At 42.1% G+C, this 22,929-nt stretch overlaps 1 protein-coding gene across 1 annotated transcript; it reads left to right on the forward strand.

Moving 5' to 3' along the window:
• The first annotated feature begins 13,162 nt into the window (after positions 1-13,162).
• Positions 13,163-19,472, forward strand: gdf10a (growth differentiation factor 10a). The gene is made up of 3 exons (XM_074675931.1): positions 13,163-13,659; positions 14,834-16,047; positions 18,534-19,472. The coding sequence occupies exons 1-3, from the start codon at positions 13,434-13,436 to the stop codon at positions 18,723-18,725; spliced, it is 1,632 nt and encodes a 543-aa protein (XP_074532032.1). The 5' UTR covers positions 13,163-13,433; the 3' UTR covers positions 18,726-19,472.
• The last annotated feature ends 3,457 nt before the right edge of the window (positions 19,473-22,929 follow it).

Consider the following 22,929-nt stretch of genomic DNA (forward strand, 5'->3'; position numbering starts at 1 on the left):
ATCTGACACCGCCTCCCCACCGCTCCCACTGCTCCCCCTGTGTCAGGAGGGGAAGTCCATTCATTTCAGAAAACTGTGAATCAGAGACTCAGAACCAGGACCTGGGTTTCAGTTTACACGGAGACTGAACGTTAACAGCTTTTGTCCGTAACATTTGAAACCGTTCATAAACAATATTTATATTTTTATTTGATAAGGTGGACGGAGCCCATCGATCACCACGCGATGCAGAATCCATTAAACCGTAAACGAAGGCAACACGTCACAGACGGCTGAAACTTTATCTGCTGATGTCTTTTTCCTCACAGTCTGCAGCAGTTTGTCTCAAACAGTCACACAACGCACAGACGGATCAGTTATCACAACCTTTTAGCATTTCCTGTTCAGGAAACAAAACCTGAGCAGCGTCCAGAATCGATCAGTGAGATTTACAGAGCGACTCAGACACATGAACACAGACAGAGAGCAGAGCTCGCTGAGGAGAAACTGGAAATCACAGCTCTGAGAAACGAGCAGAAACAGAATCCATCATTTTTTCACTCATGTTGTGTTAAATTTAAAGCATTGTTTTGTAACATATGCAGAGAAAAACTTGATTCTCAGGCAGAAACTCTGAGCAGGACCAGACTCCTCAGTGTGCGGCTAACCTTCAGGCGGCCATTTTTATTTGATTTCCTGTGTTTGGTGCTTTCAGAACAATGTCACTTTAAAGAACAATGAAACAATTATTTTAGTTCCTGCACCTTTGTTTTATTGATTTACTATTATCTATTTTTATGAAATATTTATTTATTTATATTTATATTTATTTATTTATTTATTTATATTATTATTTATTTATTTATTTATCTTTTTATTTATTTATTTATTCATATTTTTTATTTATTTATTTACCTTTTTATTTATTCAATTTTATTTTTTCTATTTATTTTGTTTTTTGTTTATTTACTTATTTATTTATATATTTATGTCTGCATTGTCTTTTATGTACAGTACTTTGTTTCAGCTGTTCTTGTTTTCAAAATGCTTTATAAATAAAGTTAAGTTGAGTTTAGTTAATCTGTTTTTTATGACAAAAAATAGGGTCACCTGAAACTTTTTTTCTTTTTGAGATTTTGAGAAGAAAACTTTTTTTTTCTTTTCAAAAAGTAAAAAAAAAATCAGTCAAAAGAAGTTGTAAACTTATAGGGAAAAAATGGAAAAGTATTAAGAAAAAAATGAAACAATTTAAGATTTAATTTGAAGAGGAATAAAGTTGTTAGTTAAAAAAAAAAAGTTTAGAATTTATGATTAAAAATTTGTTATTTTATGTGAGTGCAGCCATAATTGAAAGCTCTAATTAATCCATAACAGAAGGTGATATCTCCCTTTATTAAATCACTTATAAAGCTAACTATGGAATCAAAAACACTCAGAAATGTTAGGTTTTATTATCATAAAGTTATAACTTAATTCAGTAGAATAATTTCATTTTTGTAAACTTACTTTGTGCAAAAGTTTTGTTGATTCTGTGTAAATAAGTTAAAATTTTGTATTATTTGTTTTTATGTAGTTAAAAAAATTATACTGGTGTACATATGTGTAGTTTAGAGTCTCTTTGTACATTTTATTTGGAGTATCTTTATGTGCATCCTCATAGTTTTGTTTCTTTTTCAGTTTCTTCTTCGTTGGTGTCCTGTCCTTTATATTTGATGCTCCTTTTTTCTAGGGGGGATGTATCCGGATCTGTTGTTTGATTTTTCCTCTTTTTCCATCTACTTATTATTTTTTTGTGCTCCTTTTTCAATCATTAAGTGTTCAAAGTGTTTACCATGCAGATGTTTTTTTATTTAGTTTTTATGTCGCATCCAAAATGTATTTTTGAAGTTATTCAGCTCGGCTCATGGTCATGTGCTCTGTGCTGGCTTGCCTGCAGTTTGAGCTAGCTAACGTGTGCATCAATCTGTGCAGAAGCAGTAACGCTCTGAAAACCTGAAGCTTCACTTTGTTTAAAACCAGGAAGTCATCGCAGACCTGCTTGGCTGCTCTGAGCTCACAGCAGGTTTCTGAGTCTGACGACGTGCGCGGCCCTCAAGCTCTGGTCCTGTGTGTTTACTCTGCAGGCTGACCCGCTCATAACGCCACCAGAGACAATGGACCCCGTTAAACTCAGCGTAGCAGTGTTTGCTCTGGTGTCAGCGATTGCCAAATTCATGAAATCTCAAACTGATTCAACACGACTCGGAAACTCAACAACACGAGCGTTTTTTTCGATCCCTGCTTCCCAAGCTTTCAGCGCTCCGTCAGTCTCCAGCACGGGACTTTTCCCACCATGAAGCCCACCTACGTGACATCACCTCAGCCGTGGTCACGTCCAATTACAGCGCTGAGGGCGACAGGAGGCCTGAGCCCCGCTGATGGAGGTAGATACAGCAGTTACTGCTCTGATGAAGGCTGGGTTTATGGGGAAATATCACACACCGCCCGCTAAATGATGGAGACAGAGGCAAATTAGAGCAAGGGTCAGTCTGACAGATCCATCAGGCTGTGAAAAGACCCCCCCGTCATATTCCTGACACGTATCTGCTTTCTTTACAAAGCCCAGCTCTGACTTTTCCCTTTTTTCAGGAGCCTGGAGGCCAGCGGGTAAAAGTTAGCCCAAGAGAAACAAACCGTGTAAATCTCAGCAGGATATTGTTCACAGTGTGTGTGTGTGTGTGTGTGTGTGTGTCTGTCCTCCTCATTCACGGCTGAGGTTTAAAAACTCACGAGAGGTGAAGTGAGCAGGAAGTCACAAATAAAAGCCCTTTGATTTCTTCTCTGTGTTTTCAAACCTGCAGCTTCTTTCTCACTCTGATTTAGAATAAAAAAAAGACAGCGAGGTCCGTCCACAGGCCAAACTTCATCCTGACAAAACCAAACCCACGTTCAGCCGGGCCCCGTTGTGAAACCCGAATAATTAAAGGATTGAGCCGATCCATCTCCCAGAGTAATTTCCTCCATCCTGGCCCCGGCCCAGTGGGGTTTGAGGCGGCCTGTGGAGGTGAAGGTCACGGGCCTGCGGGATGTGTTCAGGAAGTAGCAGCGCACAGCACAGCCTGTAATGAATATCATGGGCGTCAGAGTAAACACAACAGCAGGCGTCAGGGATCAGATCGCTCTCTCTCTAGAAGATCCTGCATTCCCGCTAACGCTGCACGTTCACGCTGCATGCTGCACGTTCACGCTGCACGCTGACGCTGCACGCTGACGCTCAGAGTCCAGATCAGAGACGTCTGCAAACAAGGATCTGCAGAGCGTGCAGACGGGTAAACGAGAACTACATGAAACAAAACTACTGTAAATGTTTTGCAGACTTAAAGATTAGAGAAAACTTGTGATTAAAAACTGTTTCACTATATTTCATTTCCTTGTTTTGCGAAGGAAGGCTGAAAGACAAGAGTCTTAAGCCGCGTTTCCACCAAGCAGTCCGGTTCGGTTCGTCTCAGTACGGCGAGCATTTTGTGGCGTTTCCACTGACTTATCCTGGGACAGATCCCTAAAAACCGAGACATGGGTGCCAGACTGAACCGATCCGCTCTCTGAAGGTGGAGCTACAACACTGCAGACCGTTGATTGGTCAAAAGAATGGTCACTTCCTGTGTGACAGCTGCTGCATTTCTCCTGGCCGCTCACAGACTTCTCTAAAACAAAGTTTGATTGTTCTTTGTATCAAAGAGCTACATGACGATCACAGAGAGGACGAAATGCTGCATGTCTTCATCGCTGCTCTTTGTTTACTGTGTCACGTTTTTCTTCTTCATTGGATTTATTAGCGTGGTAAGCTGTGTCACGCTGCTACAGCGTCGGGCTATTGTTTAACAGCTGAGGCTTTCAGCATCAAGCTTACACCACAAGAGGGCACAGTTTGCTGTGGAAACGCAAATGGGATCAGGCTTAACTGAGCCAAACTGTGCCAAACCGTACTGAACCGACCCGGACTGCTTGAGTTTGTCTGCTTTCTGTGACAAACAAGTGAATAACAAGTGGATTTTTTTGGTGGCATGTTGTTTGAAGATTCTCTGGAAATTTTGATTGCATGAGTAAAAAAAAGTTTGTGCAAAGTTTAATTAAAGCTCCTGTCGGGATCTTTGCATCAAAATTGTCGCCCCCTTGTGGACAAAGCAGTGTCTCTTATCTCTTTGCTGATTTATGCATGTTAAGCTCTGTTTCCACCCAGCAGTCCAGTTCGGATCAGTACGGTTTGGTACCGTTTGGATCAGTTTGCATTCCCACAGCCAACCATGCCCCCTTGTGGTAGGCGGCATGTTAGCTGGATGCTAATAGCCACATCAGTTATATAACAGTGTGACGCCATAGCAACGCGACACAGTGTACCCTAATGATGGGAAACTCAATTCTTTTTACTGAATCAAGTTTAAATGAGTCACTCACCAAAGTGAATCGTGTTTTTGAGTCATTTGAGTCACTTGAGTCAGTTACCCAGAAAGTGCATAGAAATCTATATTTCAGAGAGATTCATAGGTGGCAGCGGTGCTGTTTTAATGAGAGATCAGCATCGACAGGAGAATTAAATGCAAGATGACAGTGAGGGAGACATTGCAAGTTGGAAAAGTTTGCGAACTCAAGTGTCTGCGCCAGCGGGAGGTGAGTGAGATTATGTGCTGTGAGTCGAGCCGTGCAAGGTATTTAACTATTGAGTGATTTGTAACTCACGGGGAGGAAGGGGGTGAGTTAGTGACCTGTATGTGCTTTGAGTCATTCTGTGAGCGAGTTAGTGCGATCCGTATGTGCTAAGAGTCGAGCCATGCTACGTATGTTCGAGCCTTCGAGTGACTCATATGTGCTTTGAGTCATTCTGTGAGTGAGTCAGTGATCCGTATGTACTGTGGGTGAGTTAATGACCCGTATACACTGCGAGTTGAGCCATTCTCCCGTGATGTGAGTGAGGGGCTGGGCTACCATGAGCGTTGTACTGAGTCAGTAAATGAGTCATTTGGGGCGAAGAATCATGATTCTCGAGTCAGTAAAGTGATTCTCAGGTATTGAATGCTTCGTTCATGATTCGAACAACACTAGTGTACCCCGCTGATAAAACCAATGAAGAAGAAAAACATGACAGTAAACAAAGAGCAGCGATGACAACATCCAGCAACTCGTCTTCCAGGAGAAATCCAGCAGCCACTGTCACACAGGAAGTGACCTTTCTTTCCACCAATCAGCAGTCAGTTCTAGCTCCACCTTCTGGGATTGGATCGGTTTAGTCTGGCGCCTCAACAGAAGGGAACCAGAAAGTGGGACAGTTCATCTCTGATATTTGGAGATCTGTCCCAGGATTAGTCAGTGGAAACACCACCGAGATAATAATAATAATAATAATACTTTTTATTTTTAAAGCTCTTTTCATCAAAGTGATCTTTAAAGTGCGACAGTAAAACAAGGTTTAAAACAAAACAAGATTGCAAAAAGGTTAAATGCCTTCAGGGAAAGCTTTTTTAAAAAGAAAGGTTTGTGCTGAAACTGAACTGAACTGAACTGCTTGGTGGAAACGAGGTTTTAGATAATTAGCGGCCGTTTACACATCAACAGTTTTAAGATAAAACATCAAAGTTTTGTTGCGTTTCGGCCTCTCGTTTACACTGAAATAGCATTTTCAGTCCTGAAACAGAAACTTTTGAAGATGGCCTACAGAGTGGAGTTTTCCTGAAACGCTGCTACGGTTGCCGTGTAAACACCAAGCCGGAGTTTCCGTGGAAACGTCACGCCTTGTTAACTACTTTTCAACAAAATGAGCATCTGTTGCTCCACTTCTGCTCTTAGCATTCACCAACACACCACTTCAGAGGAGATCTACCAAAAGCTGCTTCAGGACAAGACAGTTATAGCACCACCTACAGGCCTGGCATGATCACTACAGTCTACGGTCTGTTTCATAACCAGCAGAAAAATCCTGACAGGAGCTTTAAAAGTGAGAAGGGAAACACGCCAGATGAAAGGTTTTCAAGGACACACTCAGATTTCTCCCAGAAACACATCAACCTGTGAAAAATAATAAGCTATTAGCTATTAGCTGTTAGCGATTAGCAGAGGCACAGCATGGATGTTTCTGCTCATGAATAATGTGGTCATTGAGAGACTGAGAGAAAAGAGAACAAAGCGTGTGTGCCAGAGCTGGAAAAGGACATCAATCCAGCATGTGTTCAAACACACACACAGGAACACACACACTCACACACACTCACATATACTTCATTTATTTGTGTTAATCACCGATCTGCCCGCCTGTCAAGTGGTTTGAGCCTGGCTCAGAGAAAACACTCAGTCAGTCTCTGAGATCTTACACACAGTGCGTCTTTCTGGAGCTCGCCACGGGCTGTGTGAATGAGTCTGAAACCATCAGACGTCAATTAGGCGTGAAATAAAACTTTCCCGTTGCACTCTGGGATGTGAGTCTGGATGTCACATGAGGTGAACTTGCCAGAGGTGAGTCCTGTTCCTCGGTCTAAAATAAGACGTCCAGAGACTCCACCTGCGCTCAGTCCGCCTATCAAACGCCGCAGCCAGAGGAGAAAGAAAACGTCCAAACACAAACCGGTTTATTGAGACAAATTCAGAGCAGGAAGGGAAATATTTTCTTAGCTCGGCGGCAAACGGTCGGCGGTGTTGGAACGGTCCAAAGATGAAGAAGGGGGGGAACAGCCGGCCCTTTGTTTGCAGACAGAATGGTGCACTCCGTGGGGTCACTGCAGGAGGCCCAACATCACACACACTCTTTCTCCCTCCCTCACACACACACAGGCACGCACACACACACGTATGTTAGCCAGCACACGCACGCGCTCACACAAAAACCATAACATTCCTCTGCTTCTATGAATGTTTTATTAACCATGTGAATGGGTCAGAGAGTTACACCCCCCAGCATAACTATAGTCTCCATAGACACACACACACACACACACACACACACACACACACACACACACACACACACACACACACACACACTCCTGCTCATTTTCTCACACTAACACACCTACGAACCAGGAGGACTGGGTGACATTCACATCCTCGTCTTTCACAGCCCCTGAACGAGGTCTCATGTTAGTCCACGTAGTCTGGATCTGGACTGAAACCGGATCCTCTGTTTGTTTCACTTGATGCTCTGGAGTCAGACTTCCTGCTGAAGCACAGCGCTGTTTACTTCAAGTTTAACACCAACATGTCATCCTAAACATGTTCCCTCTGATCGTTACAATCATGTTAGATAGTTAGTTATAGCAGCTGCTATATTTCTCTCTCCTCACAGCCCGGTGCTCTGAGACGTGTCTGTAACGTGTAACGTTAGTGAATCCTGGTTCTGTCCTACCAGAGCTCATCTACCAACTCCAACCTCACCAAGCAGAGCTAACGTAACCTGGCTCTTCATTTTATTGATAGACTCTCAAGTTTGAACAGACCACTGCAGAATAACTGCTGACTGTGGGTTGGAGGCTACATTAGCACTAACACATTCACCTGGGGTTTAGCATTTAGCTTGTGTTTAAGCCTTTAGCTAATGTTATAATCTTTAGCGTATGTTTTAATCTTTAGCCTGTGTTTTGTTTTGTTTTTTAGCTTGTGTACAAGCCTTTAGCTTACCTTTATGCTTTTAGCTTATGTTTCAGCCTTTAGCTTGTGGTTTAACATTTAGCCTGTGTTTTAGCTTAAAAGTTGTGTTTTAGCCTTTTATTTCTGTTTTAATCTTTAACATGTGTAATAGCCTTTAGCTTTTTTTTTTTAGCAATTAGCTTGTGTTTTAGCTTTACACAAGTGTTTTAGTTTTGAACTTGTGCTTTAGCCTTTAGCTTGTGTTTTAGCCTTGAGCCTGTGTTTCAGCCTTTAGCTTATGTTTTAGCTTTTAGCTAAAGTTTTAGCCATTAGCTTTTGTTTTAGCCTTTGCATCGTGGTTTAGCCTTTTGCTTGTTTTTCAGCCTTTAGCTTATGTTTTAGCCATTAGCTAAAGTTTTTTTAGCCATTAGCTTGTGTTTAAGTCTTTGCCCTGTGGTTTAGCCTTTAGCTCGTGGTTTAGCCTTTCACTTGTGTTGTAGCCTTGAGCCTGTGTTTCAGCCTTTAGCTCCTAGTTTTAGCCTTTAGCTCCTGGTTTTAGCCTTTAGCTAATATTTTTTAGCCATGAGCATGTATTATACCCTTTGCCTCGTGGTTTAGCGTTTTACTTGTGTTTTAGCTTTTAGCTAATGTTTTTAAGCCTTTGCCTCGTAGTTTAGTCGTTAGCTTATGTTTCAGCCTTTGCCACGTGGCTTAGCCCTTAGCTCGTGGTTTCCCTTTCACTCATGTTTTAGCCTTTAGCCTGTGTTTTAGCCCTTCGCTAATGTTTTTTAGCCATTAGCTTGTGTTTTGATCTTTAGTTTGTATTTTAGCCATTAGCCCTTTCACTCACTAAATTCAAATCTTGTGTTATTTTCATTTTCTTCGCTGCAGAAACACCTCAACAACAAGCTTTGAACCTTTTTAAATTTTGAATAATCAGGTGATCTGACCCTAAACCAGGAAAACAGAGCGCTCCTGAAACAATGCGTTCATTTATCTGTGGCAGTCGCTTTTCTTTGGCGTTTCAGTCAGCACCCTAAAAGTGTGAAAACAGCCTTTAAACGACATTTGGTGCTTTCCGGAAAGTCCCAGCGATCCTCAGTGACCTCTTGTGACAGAGTGTGGCCTGTTGTTGTGTCAACCTATAAAATATTTCTGGGGTACACAGGAAAGTCCGTTATAGCAGCCGTAAACATCCTGGAGGACACACATCACGGGACGATTGGCTCAAGCTGCTGCTTTTATTTTTATGAGCACAGGACATCAGCACTCAGTCCATCCTGCACACGGACAGCTCAACGTTACATCACTGGAGGTCGACCCGTCCTGTGCACACACACACACACACACACACACACACACACACACACATCATCAGACCTCCTCTACAGAGCTCTGGACCCAGAGAGTCTGACCCAACACCATGTGAAGGTGTGAAACCAGGAGCGTTTCCAGAACCAAGCAGCGGTCCTTACGCCACACACACACACACACACACACACACACACACACACACACACACACACACACACACACACCCTGGCATGTTAAGTCCTCACGCTCCTCCATTCCCCCGCAGAGCGCAGAACACAGCTCCTGTTTGGTTTGGAGAGCCCTGCCAGGGGACCTCCACGCTGAACAAACTAACACACACGGCTCTGAGCGGCAAACACAACAGGTCCTCACAGAGCCGAGCTGCTGCAGGGATCAGAGGGAAGAGGGTCACTCTGGTTCCAGGAACAATCAGATTCTGTCCTGTTGAAATGTTTCTGATGTTTCACATCGTTGGAGTCTACAAGCTTTGATTCACTGATACAACAAATCATAGAGCATCCAAACGGTCATCTCTGTTTGTGTCTTTACTCTTTCGCTCATGTTCTGCACGCCTGAACATTTCCAGGACTGCTACAGTGGCCTACATCTATTAACACAACCAAATCTGCTCATCTGGATTTTATCTGGACCCTGACCCGGGCTTTGAGTTTCTTCATATCAGCTACAGGGCACCTGTAGGTCACATGAGCTGAGCTGTGTCTCTGATTGGACAATCAAATGATCTTAAAATCTTCTAAACTGTGGAGTTACAAAACAATCATCCTCATACAGTGTGTGTTGATAGCAAAATTAACGTTTCAGACCCAAACTGTTTTTGAACGAGGCTGTGAATACGTTTTTGACGTTGTAAAGTCTGTTTTTATGACTGGGTGTGTTCGTGGTTTCTGACTCAAGCAGATCCTCAATGAACAGAAACTTTTAGCTCTTCCTCATAAGCTAGATTTTTCTGAAAGCAGAAGTTGCCCCTTGGTTTTATCATGACAGAGATCAGCTGACAGCATCTCCTAAAGCAACAGTTTAATTTAACCAGTGAGACTTTTATGTGTTTTTGTTTAAGATTTGTCAGGTAGGAAATGTAACAACCATGCCATTTTTCTTTCAGCCTTAGCTCATGTTTTAGACTTTAGCTTGTGTTTTAGCCTTTAGGCTTGTGTTATAGCCTTTAGCTAATGTTTTAGCACATAGCTTGTGGTAAAGCCTTTAGCCTGTGTTTTAGCCTTTTTCCTATTTCTTAGCCTTTAGGAAATGTTTAAGCCATTGTTTGGTGTTCAAGCCCTAAGTATGTGTTTTAGCCTTTAGCTTTTGTTTTAGTCTGAAGATTTTGTTTAAGCCATTAGCTAATGTCTTAGCCATTAGCTGATGTTTCAGCCTTTAGCTTGCGTTTTAGCCTTTAGCTTATGTTTTACCAATTAGCTATTTTTTTAGCCAAAAACTTTTGTTTTAGCCATTAGCTAATGTTTTAGCCATTATTTGATGTTTTAGCCTCAGGCTTTTGTTTAAGCCTTTAGCTTATGCTTTAACCTTTAGCTAATGTTTTAGCCCTTGTTTGGTGTTTTAGCCCTTAGCTTGTGTTTTAGCATTTAGCTTGTGTTTTAGCCTTTGCCTCATGGTTAAGCCTTTAGCTTGTGCTTAAGCCTTTCACTTGTGTTTTTGTCTTTTGCTTGTGTTTTGATCTTTAGCTTATTTTTTTTGCCTTTAGCTTGTGTTTTTTTGCTTTAAGCTTGTGTTTTAGCCTTTTCACTTACTAAATACAAAGACATGTGTACATTTCTTTCTTTCCTGTCGAAACACATTAACTTCAGGCTTTAAACCTTTTTATATTTTGAATAACCAGGTGATCTGACCCTAAACCAGGAAAACAGAGCGCTCCTGAAACAATGCGTTCATTTATCTGTAGCAGTGGCTTTTCTTTGACGTTTCAGTCAGGACCCTAGAAGTCTGCAAACGACATTTGGTGCTTTCTGGAAAGTCCCAGCGATCCTCAGTTGTTGTTTTTTTTTGTAACATTTAGAAATTTTTGGAAATTTTAGAAAGTTTTGGAAAGTTTTGGAAAGTTTTTGAATTTGACGACCATGCCATTTTTTATTTCTGAAACATTTGGAAAGTTTTGGAATGTTTTGGAAAGTTTTGGAAAGTTTTGGAAAATTTTGGAGAGTTTTGAATTTGACCCTGCCTCAAATGGTCACTCATAATACTGCAATTTTTTTTTATGACTTTCATCCCGGCTTCATTTTCCAGAGTCAAAGCTTGTCTCTCGGCTTCTCTTGACCTTTAAATCTGATTCCTGACCACCTCGTCTCACGTCCATGTCTGGCCTGAAAGCATCTCCGCTCCAGCCTCTGATGTGGCTGCATCTATCAGAATCTGAATGTGTGGTATTCTGCTCTCAGCCCTGGCCTGACTACTTCCACATGTGGCTTTTGAAGATCGCAGCGCTGCAAAATCTAATTTTTGTGCGCTTTGACCTGTCACTTAATACGCCCCTGCTTCACACGGGAACATTAAAGCGGAGCTGAAATGACACGTGTAACCGTAGCCTCAGATTATACGCCTGGTTGTGATCTCTGAAGGAACATTCAACAGTGATTCTCTGTCCCGCTGTTTTTTTTTTTTTGATCATATTAGATGTCGTCACAGTGATGCTGCTGTCCTCGCAGCGGTGATGGAGGGTCAGTGTTATTGGAGATAATGCCTAGCATTAATCTCACACTGGCCTACATACGCAGGGTTAAAGGTCAAAGCCATTTCACGTTATCGTCCTCTGGCTTGAACTTGTAGGACTATTTATTATGACCCTAACGCCCTGGTTTCAGATATCACGTCCCCTCCCCTCCCTCCTCTTTCTCCGCTCCAACATGTGGTGAAACTGGAGGTATTTCAATCTAAACTCTGCGTTTTGTTTATCAGTAATAACTCCTGTTACTCATCAGAGGGAGACGCAGACTCCTCTTGTTTACTTCCACAAAGAGCAGCAACAAGATACTCCCGAGCTGTCATAATGACAAGGGTTTGTTAATGACAGGGAACCACGGCTCGCTCTGGAGTAATTATTATTCGCTTCACAAAGTTTCTTCAAAAGGAGCAACAGTATATCTTTCAGTATCTGTCTGCAGAGCAGGAACTCGGGGTTTCTGAGCGGTCGCTCGCTCCAGATTCTCACGTCACTTCAAACTGTGTTTTTCAGACGTGACATTATTGTGTTCATGGATTCAAACAAACAACCACGTTAATTAATCATATTTTGTTTTTCAGTGAAGACATGGCATGGGAAACACAGCCAGCAAAGCTCAGAAACACACACACACACACACACACACACACACACACACACACACACACACACACACACACACACACACACACACACACACACACACACACACACACTGTTTCAAACACATCTCCAGAAAAGTCCAGATTTAAGACCTGTCGCTGCCGTGAAACGCAGTGAAAAGGAGTATCCTGTGGGGCCCTTGGGGGCCAGAAAGGTACTATGTAGCTCTGTGTGTGTGTGAGTGTGTGAGTGTGTGTGTGTGTGTAGCAGCAAAGAGTGACCCGAGAGGCCCAGCTAGTTACAGCCTCTCTGCTGGAGACCACCACTTCCACAAAACAAGCATTGTTGGTGCAGAGCTCCAGACACCAGAGACACACACTGGAAACAAGTCCCAACCACACACACACACACACACACACACACACACACCAAAACACACACACACCAGGGACAAAACCAGGCTGGGTTCAAACCCTCAACCCCAGAATAGAGTGTGTTTGTTGGGAATCAGATCATTTCTTGCAGCTACATACACTGTACACACACACAGACACACTGTCCACACACACACACACAGAGGTGGATTACTGCGGCTAACAATAGCCCTTGGGTGGTTGGTCAGACTATTATTAAAGGTGTTTCTATGCTAATTATGTGTGACTGAGAGCGTGTCAGAAGGAGTTACTGGAAATAATGTGCTGAGCTGGAAACTGTGAGGAACTCCAACAGAAAAAAAAAAAAAAAAGTTTGTTGAGTTTGAACTAAAGTTTTGTCTGAGCGGAGCTGAACAACTTCAAACCACAGTCCAAAACCAACAACCAACAGATCAGTCTGCTGCCCCGAAACATGAGGAAGACATCACCATCATCATCCTCCTCATCCTCATCATGAAAGAGGGGAGGAGGGGTCAGCATCATGACCTCTGCTCCGGCTGCGCGCTCTGCAGAGACCTCGTTGGCTGACAGGAGCATACGTCAGCGCCTCTCAGCGCTCCGGTATCACCCCCTCAAGCCTCGTGCGGTCACACACACGAGTGTAAAAGTAGAAGCTCAAACTGGTGCCCGGACCAGCCCACGCTCAGCATCCACACGGTGTGACACGGAGGAGTGAGACGGAGCGGAACCAGGAGCGAGGAGCGGAGCGGGCGAACTTTACGCACGGATTGGAGAGTCTGGATTGTTCCGGCGCGTCTTTACAAGTCCACTTTGGATCGTTTTTGACAGTTTCCTGCACTTTTTTCCAGATTGGATTTTAGATGGCAGCTCTCAGATTGAGATCCTCGCACCTGCTCTTTCTCCTCTTAAACTGTTTCCTGGGTGCAGCCTCCGTCAGGACCGTGGAAGGAGCGCAGGACAGTGCGTTCAGTGATGGACTGGATCAGGACATGGTCTCCCAGCACATGTTCAAACTGTATGAGAAAAGCAGCAGGGAATCCCGTCTCAGGGAGGGAAACACTGTGAGGAGTTTCAGAGCCGCTCCAGGTGCGTGAATGCGTTGATTTACCTGTCATTACGCAATCAAAGGGTTTCTCCAGAGCCAGAGCAAGCAGAGCAGAGTTACATGTCGTCAGAGCAGCAGTGATCCGTGAAGCGTGAATGTCAGAGCTCCCTGATCCTTTCCATGAGCGCTCATTACAGCGCGCGTCCACAGGGCGCAGGCTGCTCTAAATAGGAGCTGTTGTTGTGAAACAGTCTGAGAATGCATGAAGTGATTTCTGGACGCTGTTGGGCTCACTGCAGCAGCTGTGCCCCGTCCGATCAATTACTGCAGACACGCGCAATATGCGCAAGAATGCACACGATCCCTGTGCCAGCCGTGCCCCTGCGTCAGAGCCCGCAGTGAGGCTCCAGTGAGGCTCCAGTGAGAGCTCAGTGCGCTCTGAGGGAGCATTGTCCCGGCTCCTGCGCTCCTGTTGTGGCTACGGGTCCTGCGTGGAGTCAGGGGGCTTAGCGCACAGTCCTTCCTCTCTGTCTGATGCTGTTTTTACAAACACAGCTCACACACCTTTTATCCCGCATACTTCTCACATGGCAAAGCATAACACGCGTGTATTTTTACTGCAGAGGCTGTGTGTAATCCAAGCAGAGATGTAAGGGAGTTTTCACAACAATGTGAGATCTGTTCAAACAGTGGGTTGTGTCTCGGTGTCCGGGCAGACACTGGGAGCTGTATGAGGCTTCAGGGGGAAGCTTTAAAGAGACTGAGGTAAGCATTTCCATATGCAGGCTGGATCCAGGGTAATGTATATCTCCTGAGTCGCTCCACGCTGAACTCTCACACAATGAACAATCACTCTGCTGTTGAACTTCATGTTCATCATGAATATGTAGCGCTCTGTTCAGCCTGATCCTCGGGGTCTGGTTCCTCTTAAGGCCACCCTCACCAGACGTGGAGCTGTGAAGCAGCAGCTGAGCTCAGACATGTTACACTGAACAAGAACAGGGTTTTGAAAGTCTCACTTTTGAGAGATTTCACTGAAGTTTTCCCCCAAGATTTTTCCATCCTTCCTCGACTTGATGACTAAATGTTTCCGCTCCCTTGAAGCGTTCCTCCTCCAGAAATTAAAGCTGAAATCTTCCTTTAAGTCGTGTTTACTCTGCTATGTAGGTCTCCATCATTGTTTGGGCTCACTGACTGGTTTTTATCTGCTTTCAGGCTCCTCAGACCACAGGACGGTCTACCACCTAAACCTCACCGCCCTCCAGGACTCAGAGGTCGTCCTCTCCGCCTCATTCCACTTCCTGCTGGATCGCCGCCCTCATCACAAAGCCTGGTTCTGCAAACGCTTCAAAAGCCCGTCCTGCCGCTCCTCGGCCGTCCACCCTTCCCCGTCCATCAGCCTGCTGCTCCGCGCTGTCTCTGCGGGGTCAGAGGTCAGACCGGGGTCGACGGGGTCACCTCTAGGTAACATGACCTTCCACCCCCACAGGAGAGGGGTGTGGCAGATGAAAGATGTGACCCAGGTCATAAAGGAGGCACGGGACAGGGGTCACCTCCTGGTGTCAGTGGAGCTGGACCTGGGGCAGCAGTACCACATGAAACCAGAGGGGGCGCTGTCTGCTGGGGGCCTGCCCTACCTGCTGCTCTACGCTGATGATCAAGCTTTGGCAGAGCCCAACAGCGTGGCCTCCAGCCTGCAGAGGTACGACCCGGCTCAGGAGGAGGGAGAGTCCTCACGTTCCCCTCAGGCCCTGCAGAGACCGAACCCTGGACCAGAGCCCAGAGGACGCGTGAGGAGGGCCCTGCAGAGACCGAACCCTGGACCAGAGACCAGAGGACGCGTGAGAAGGGCCCTGCAGAGACCGAACCCTGGACCAGAGCCCAGAGGACGCGTGAGAAGGGAAGCGCCTCTGCTCTCTGACACCGTCCAGAACAATGAGCTCCCAGAGGTGGACTACAGGCCTGAGGGGTACAGGAAGGACGCGCTCTGGGAGACCACCTGGTACCTGGCGCTCAAACCGAAGCACAAAGCAGGAAAGAAGAAGAAGAACCAGGAGGACGAAGGCCTGGAGAAGGACAGACGAGCTCAGGACAGAAAAGACGACGTGGACCAGCTCAGTGTGAAGAAAGTCGGAGACGGTCCGGCTCAGACGGTCGGCGGCGGGCGGAGGCAGGGGCAGAGGAACGAGGGGAAGAGCGGGAAGAAGCTCAGGGGGAGCTCGGACCCTCAGTCCCCCGTCCTGAGCTTCGACGAGCAGACGATGAGGAAGGCGTGGAGGAGGCAGTGGGCGGACGCCCAGCAGAGAGGCTGCTCCAGGAGGAACCTCAGGGTGGACTTCGCAGACATCGGGTGGAGCGAGTGGGTCATAGCACCCAAAGCGTTTGATGCCTACTACTGCGCCGGGACGTGTGGCTTCCCCATGCCCAAGGTACGAGCTCAAAACCAGCTCTGACACTGAGTTCCCCTTCAAAAAAAGAGCATCAGGAGATTTTAATCCTGCTTTTATTTAATAAAACAGCTCCAGAGAAACAGGAGACGTGAGGAGGGAGGGTCAGACGTTTCATCTTCAAAAACTGTAGAAACGCATGTCACGACACCTCCCTAAAAGTGAAGCCAAAGCATCTAATGCTCTTTAGTACAGGTCAAAGGTCAAATTAAATTTTCTTTAACTTGATTTTTGTTATTAAAGTCAGTTTCTTTCACTTAGATAAATGTCACAATATTCATTTTCTAGTGAGTTAAATCAGATTTTTGATGATAAGAAAGGAATAAAATGCAAAGAGTTTACAATGCTGTTGAAAAACGAGGCTTTGTTTGGACAGTAGTGGCAAAAAACAGGAAAGGAATGGAAAGAAAAAACATTATTAACCCAACTCTTGCTCAAAAACATCATCAGGGAAATACGTCTGCACCACTGACTGTTTATAGAGTGGACGACGTGGCTCCACTTTCTACCATTGTAAATAGCAGCTGTGAAATCAAATCAAATAAAAAAATAAAATAAAATAAAATAAAAAATAAATAATAATAATAATAAAAAAGTAAATAGCAGCTGTGAAATAAAATAAAATAAATTTATAAATAAATAAATAAATAAAGAAAAAAATAAATAATAATAATAATAATAAAAAAAGTAAATAGCAGCTGTGGGTATTAAGCATTGTAAAGTGGAGCTGGGTGACAAAAATGATAAAAAAAAAAAAATATTTTGAGAGTCTAATCTCTTCCTGACTCTACCTCCAGACACATTTTACAATCCCCGAAAAAAAAAAAAACATGAGAACGTCAGCTGTCAATCATCGTTAGACGTTATGTAAAACCTCATTTTTAACCTTGTATAACTGATGAAAACAAAACTTTTCAGAAAAAAGAGGACTTGGATACAAGACAGCCAAATGATATCTTCAAATCACCACAACAATCAGACGTGAGAAACATTTCTACCAGGTGGATTAATTTTTTAAAGTTTGACCACAGCCCATCTGGAATGACTCATTCCCGATAAGATAACAAAAAGAAAGTTGAGCGTTTTATCCATATATGTAATTGAATTCAAGTATTCTTCGATGTTAAAGTTTGCAGAAATTTCAATTTTTTAATTTTTTGTAATATTTGTAATTTTTATATTTCAAACATTTAATTATTTTTGGTATTTTTTTATTTTAAACTTCTTTAATTTTTAATTTTAAATTTCACAAATTATTAAAATTTATTAAATTTTTAAATTTTTGCAAACTTTTTGAAATCACAAACTTTTTGATTTTTTTGTAATATCTGTAATTTTTAGATTTCAAACATTTAATCATTTTTTGTATTTTTTTAACTTCTTTTATTTTTTATTTCAATTATAACAAATTATTTAAATACATTAAATTTTTACATTTATGAAAACTTTTTCAATTTTTTGTAATATCTGTAATTTTTAGATTTCAGACATTTTTTTTTAAATTTCGAACTTCTCTTATTCTTCATTTTGAAATACACAAATTATTTTATTTTTCTAAGTTTGACCACAGCCCACCTGGAATGACTGGGAGATGGATTTTTGACCTATACTGCAGCCAGCCACCAGGGGGAGCAGTTTCTGTGGCGACCTCACTTTGCATCAAGCTAGATGACATCCATTTTTCTTTTTTATACAGTCTACGGTCAGCTTCTGTCACTACAGGTGTTTTGGCTTCACTTTTGTACAATGGGAGGAGATGGGGACACTGTTCAAGTTTAAAAGCATCAATCAATATTAATACCCTTTATTCAGGCATGTAAAAAAACTTAGTGAGATTTAAAACCTGTTTTTTAAGAGTGACCTGGCCAAGATGGCAGCATAAAAACAGAAAACAAAACAAATTGCAGTCACAGATGCACTACATAAGAACAACAATGGGAATATATCATTACACAGTGATTCACAAAAACCAATTAAGCTCATTTCTGTCTTTTATAATTTAGTGGTAGAAGCCATACTTTACCCTCTAACACTGCAGCTTTCTGTCATGTTACAAACACTAAATTACCTTTGATAGCTGATTGCTAATTGCATTGGATTGGTTTAAAGACTAAAAATGCTCTGTACTGATCTCAAACTGAGAGATTTCAGATATCAGGGTGTGTCGAAGGCTGTTAGTGGTGTCAGTAACTGCAAAAAACGGAAATCTTGTCAAGTGTTTTTGTCTTATTTTCAGTAGAGAATGTCTTTTTAGACTGAATCTGAGCCACATCCTCCTATTTTTCTAGTTTCAAGCTAATTTTCTCTTCTTCCATTGGCAGATTTTTTTACTCGTTACAGCATTTCAGACCTCATTAAGTCTTTAAATAACTTTAAATCAGACATTTTTCTGGACAGAAAAGATGGATGGGGCTCTTATTGAGTATAATAAAACAGTTTTTTATGTTTTGTCTTCTCCCTCCTCCCAGGTGGCCAGGCCGTCCAACCACGCCACCATCCAGAGCATCGTCCGAGCCGTGGGCATCGTCCCCGGCGTCCCTGAGCCCTGCTGCGTCCCGGAGGAGATGAGTCCTCTCCCTGTGCTCTACCAGGACGAATCCAGGAACCCGGTGCTGAAGATCTACCCCAACATGTCCGTCCAGTCCTGCTCCTGCAGATAGGAGCAGGACTGGAAGGTGGAGGCGATGGAGGCAGAGGGAGGACAGGGTGGAGGAAACTGATGGAGACCGAACATGTGTTTGTGGAGTGGTTTCCTGACACGGAGTAACAGACTCAGCCTGGCTGCGGGTTTTCCTGGAGGAACTGTGGAGAAATCACGCAGCAGACACGCAGCAGACATGCAGCAGACATGCAGCAGACACGCAGCAGACACGCAGAGACACACTGTCTGCTCCTGGCTCCACACGCCCCAGATGGTTTGCGATCAGAACAAGGATTTCACAGACAGGAACGATCCTTTATCTCTGAACGGAGCAGCTCACAGTGATTTTAAGTTTAAGGCTCTGAATAAAAAACTTCATCACTGTGTCGTCGGCAGCTGAAGACTCACACTCATGAAAAACTTTGTACAGATGTTCCTGCTCCAGGTTGATCAAACATGCAGTGATTTCATTCCTGCAGGAAAAAGACGTTTTGTTGTGTTTTCTTTTTTTATGCTACAAAGGAAACAAGCGATGAATCACAGAGAGCATCTGGGATTGATTTACACCCACCAACCCACTCATTACACTTCAGGAAAGTTTGATTGGAAGCAGAAATGTTTTTCCATGTGAATGTGAAGCTGGTTATGAATAATTTGTCACAGTCATTAGGTTGTGTTTGACTTTGTTTTAGAGGAGATGTGGTTTTGTACATGTGTGTTGTTAAATTATAAAAGTAGCCGTCTCTATGTCAGAATAAAAACGTAATTTAATCCCATCCTCTCCTGGATTATCATTGTGTCAGACAGCATGGTGGTTTCTGGGTAAATGTTTGATTCGCTGGTTTAAACCAGGGGTGTTCAACCTGCGGCTCTGGAGCCTCATGCGGCCCTTTGACTCCTCTGCAGTGGCCCTTTAGAGCCTAAAAAAATATATTATATAAAATAAATTATATATAAAAAGAATTGTTATTTTTCTTACAGAGGGTATTGTCGATTAAAGACACTGACACTAAATAAAATCCTGCGTTAACATTTAGTTGAACTAAATTTTCATCCCATCTGTCAACAAAGCAAGTTTTTCATTCCCTGATAAGATAATAAAGAGAAAGTTGAGTGTTTTATCTATATTTGTAATTGAATTCAAGTATTCTTTGATGTTTCAAAAAGTTTACAAAAATTTCAATTTTTGATTTTTGGAATATCTGTAATTTTTATATTTCAAAAATTTATTTTTTTTGCATCTTTTTTTTCAAATTTAACTTCTTTTATTTTTTATTTAAAATTTAAAATTTAAAATTTCATAAATTATTTAAATTCATTCATCATAATTTTTTAGATTTTTGCACACTTTTTTAAACCAAAAACTTTTTGAATTTTTATTTGAATTTTTACATTTCAAATATTTGATTATTTTTCCTATTTTTATTTTGAACTTTTTTATTTTAAATTTCACAAATAATTTAAATTCATTAAATTTTTTAAATTTTTGCAAAGTTTTTGAAATCACAAACTTTTTGAATTTTTTTGTAATATCTGTAATTTTTAGATTTCAAACATTTAATTAATTTTTGCATTTTTTAATTTTGAACTTCTTTTATTTTTCATTTTAAATTTCACAAATCATTTATATACATTTCATTTTTTTAATATTTTGCAAAGTTTTTGAAATCACAAACTTTTTGAATTTTTGTAACATTTGTAATTTTAAGATTTTATGCATTGAATATTTTTTTTGCATTTTTTTAATTTTTAACTTTTTTATTTTTCATTTAAAATTTCACAAATTATTTATATCCATTTTATTTCTTCTCATTTTTGCAAACTTTTTGAATCACAAACTTTTTGAATTTTTTGATTTTTTTTGTAATATCTGTAATTTTTAGATTATAAACATTAAATTATTTTTGCTTTTTTTAAATTTTGAACTTCTATTATTTTTCATTTTAAATTTCACAAATTATTTGAATTCATTAAATTTTTTAATTTTGCAAACTTTTTGAATTTATTGTAAATTTTCCTTATTACTACTTTTTAGAATTTTGAAATTTTTTTTAAACTCATACAAATTTTAGTTTTAATTTTTTTGAGTTTATTTATTTCAAAATCTTTTTAGATTTTGCTAACTTTTTTAATTCCAAATAATGAGATTTAAGAATATTTTGAAATCAGTGCAAAGTTTTGAAATTTTTTAAAATTTGGACATTTCTTCAAATTCAAGGAATAAATTAAATACAAAAAATCCTAGACATCAAATATAGAATTTTATTACAACAACAGCCTTATATTTAAGATAAGTATTTAAAAAGATTTTAACTTTATAGAATTGTATACACTCTATAGTTTTTATTGTGAAAATAAAGTAGATGTTGTGGCTCTGGATCAACTTTAATCCTGGTGAGCTGAGGAAAACCGGCTCCTCTGAAAGTAAAGTTTGCAGACCGATGGTTTAAACGGAGCAGAAAGGTCTCCTCTGTTTTAAAATAGCTTGGCAGAAAAGCAGGAAGGCTCCACTCAGAGATATCCCACATTCCCTCGCAGCCTCTTGAACCCATTATTACCCCACACCAAAGGCTGCGGCGTCTGTTGTCCGGTGAACGCTGTGACTGTTGCAGATGCCTGGGGTTAATGGTTGATGGAGGAAGCGGGCGCGGGACCCATTAGGACGTCAGCCACTTGAAGTTCAAACCCGCTCCACTTCCCCCTCTCTGAGCGCGGCTGCAGGAAGTCCTCCTCAAAAGCTTTTTCCTCCTTTCTTTAAAGAGACGCTCAGAGACGGATGATCTCAGCCACTTCACCTCCCCTCCATCGCTCCGTTCATGGCAGAGCGTGAACCACGTGGAGCCCAAACAGAGCGTCACGCTGCCTGAGAAATGACACAGCCAGCCTTCTGATTATTAACCCGTGGCTTTTGTTTGTTTTTGCCCCGAGCGGGAAAAGTTGGCAGAGAGAAACACATCTGTTTGCAGCAACACGACGCTCCGAAGCTCGCCAAGCTGGACTGGGCTGGACCAGGTTTCTGTCCCGCAGAGAGGCCTCAGGAGACTTTTTATGGCTGAATACTGAACGCTGAAAATGAACGTCTCAACAATCCTGTCTGCATTTCAGCACGTTAAACAGAGGAAGTGTAAATCCTTCATGTCAGACGGCATGAATAGAAGAGTGATTTTGGCCCATTCCTCTGCACAGATAGTCTTTAAATCTGGAATATTCTTTGGTGCCCTCTGGTGAACCCTTTTCTTTACTTCTTTCCACAAACGTTCAGTTGGATTGAAGTCAGGTGATTGACTAGGCCATTCTAACAGATTGATTTTCTGTTTCTGAAACCATCTGAGAGTCAACTTTGCCGTGTGCTTTGGATGGTTGTCCTGCTGGAAGGTCCAGCCACGTCTCATCTTCATCATCCTGGTGGATGGCAGCAGATTCAGATCAAGAATTTCCCCATACATGGCTCCATTCATTGCTCCGTCAGTTATATGAAGTTTGCCAACACCATGAGATGAGAAACAACCCCATGCCATGATGCTTCACCTCCAAACTTCACTGTTGGTGTAGTGTTTTTTGGCTGATGTGCAGAGCCATTTCTCCTCCAAACATGGTCTGTAGTATGACAGCCCAAAAGTTCAGTTTTGGTCTCATCTGACCAGACAACATTCTCCCAGTATTCTACAGGCTTGTCAAGATGCTGTTTAGCAAACTTTAAACCAGCTTCAACATGCCTTTTCTTCAGGAATGGAGTCTTGTGGGCTGAGCGTCCATAGAAGCCATGGCGGTGGAGTGCATTGCCTATTGTTTTCTCTGTAACAATTGTACCTGCTGCCTCCAAGTCTTTCTGGAGCACTTTCAGGGTGGTCCTTGGCTGGTTGAGTCCTCTTCTGACTATCTTTCTGACTCCCTGGTCAGAAATCTTCAAGGAGCTCCTGTGCGTGGCCTGTTGATGGTAAGGTGGTGCTTCTTCCACTTGTGAATAATGGCCCCAACGGTGCTGACTGGAATATTCAGGTGCTTTGATATAAGTCTGTAACCAGCTCCATTCTGATGCTGAGCAACAATCAGGTTGTGAATGTCTTCAGAGAGCTCTTTGCCTTTACCCATCATGAGGTGTGTGCTATTTAACTGCTTGGTGAAAAAAACACCTTTTTTATAGGACCATCAATTTGCTCTAGCCCAGCTGATGTTGGTTTGCACTGATTGGAAGTTCAAGTAATAATTACTGACAGATTTCA

Source organism: Halichoeres trimaculatus, unplaced genomic scaffold (assembly GCF_033239565.1).
Source record: "Halichoeres trimaculatus isolate MK-OKI-2021-1 unplaced genomic scaffold, fHalTri1.1 fHalTri1_scaffold_8, whole genome shotgun sequence".
Lineage (NCBI taxonomy): Eukaryota > Metazoa > Chordata > Actinopteri > Labriformes > Labridae > Halichoeres > Halichoeres trimaculatus.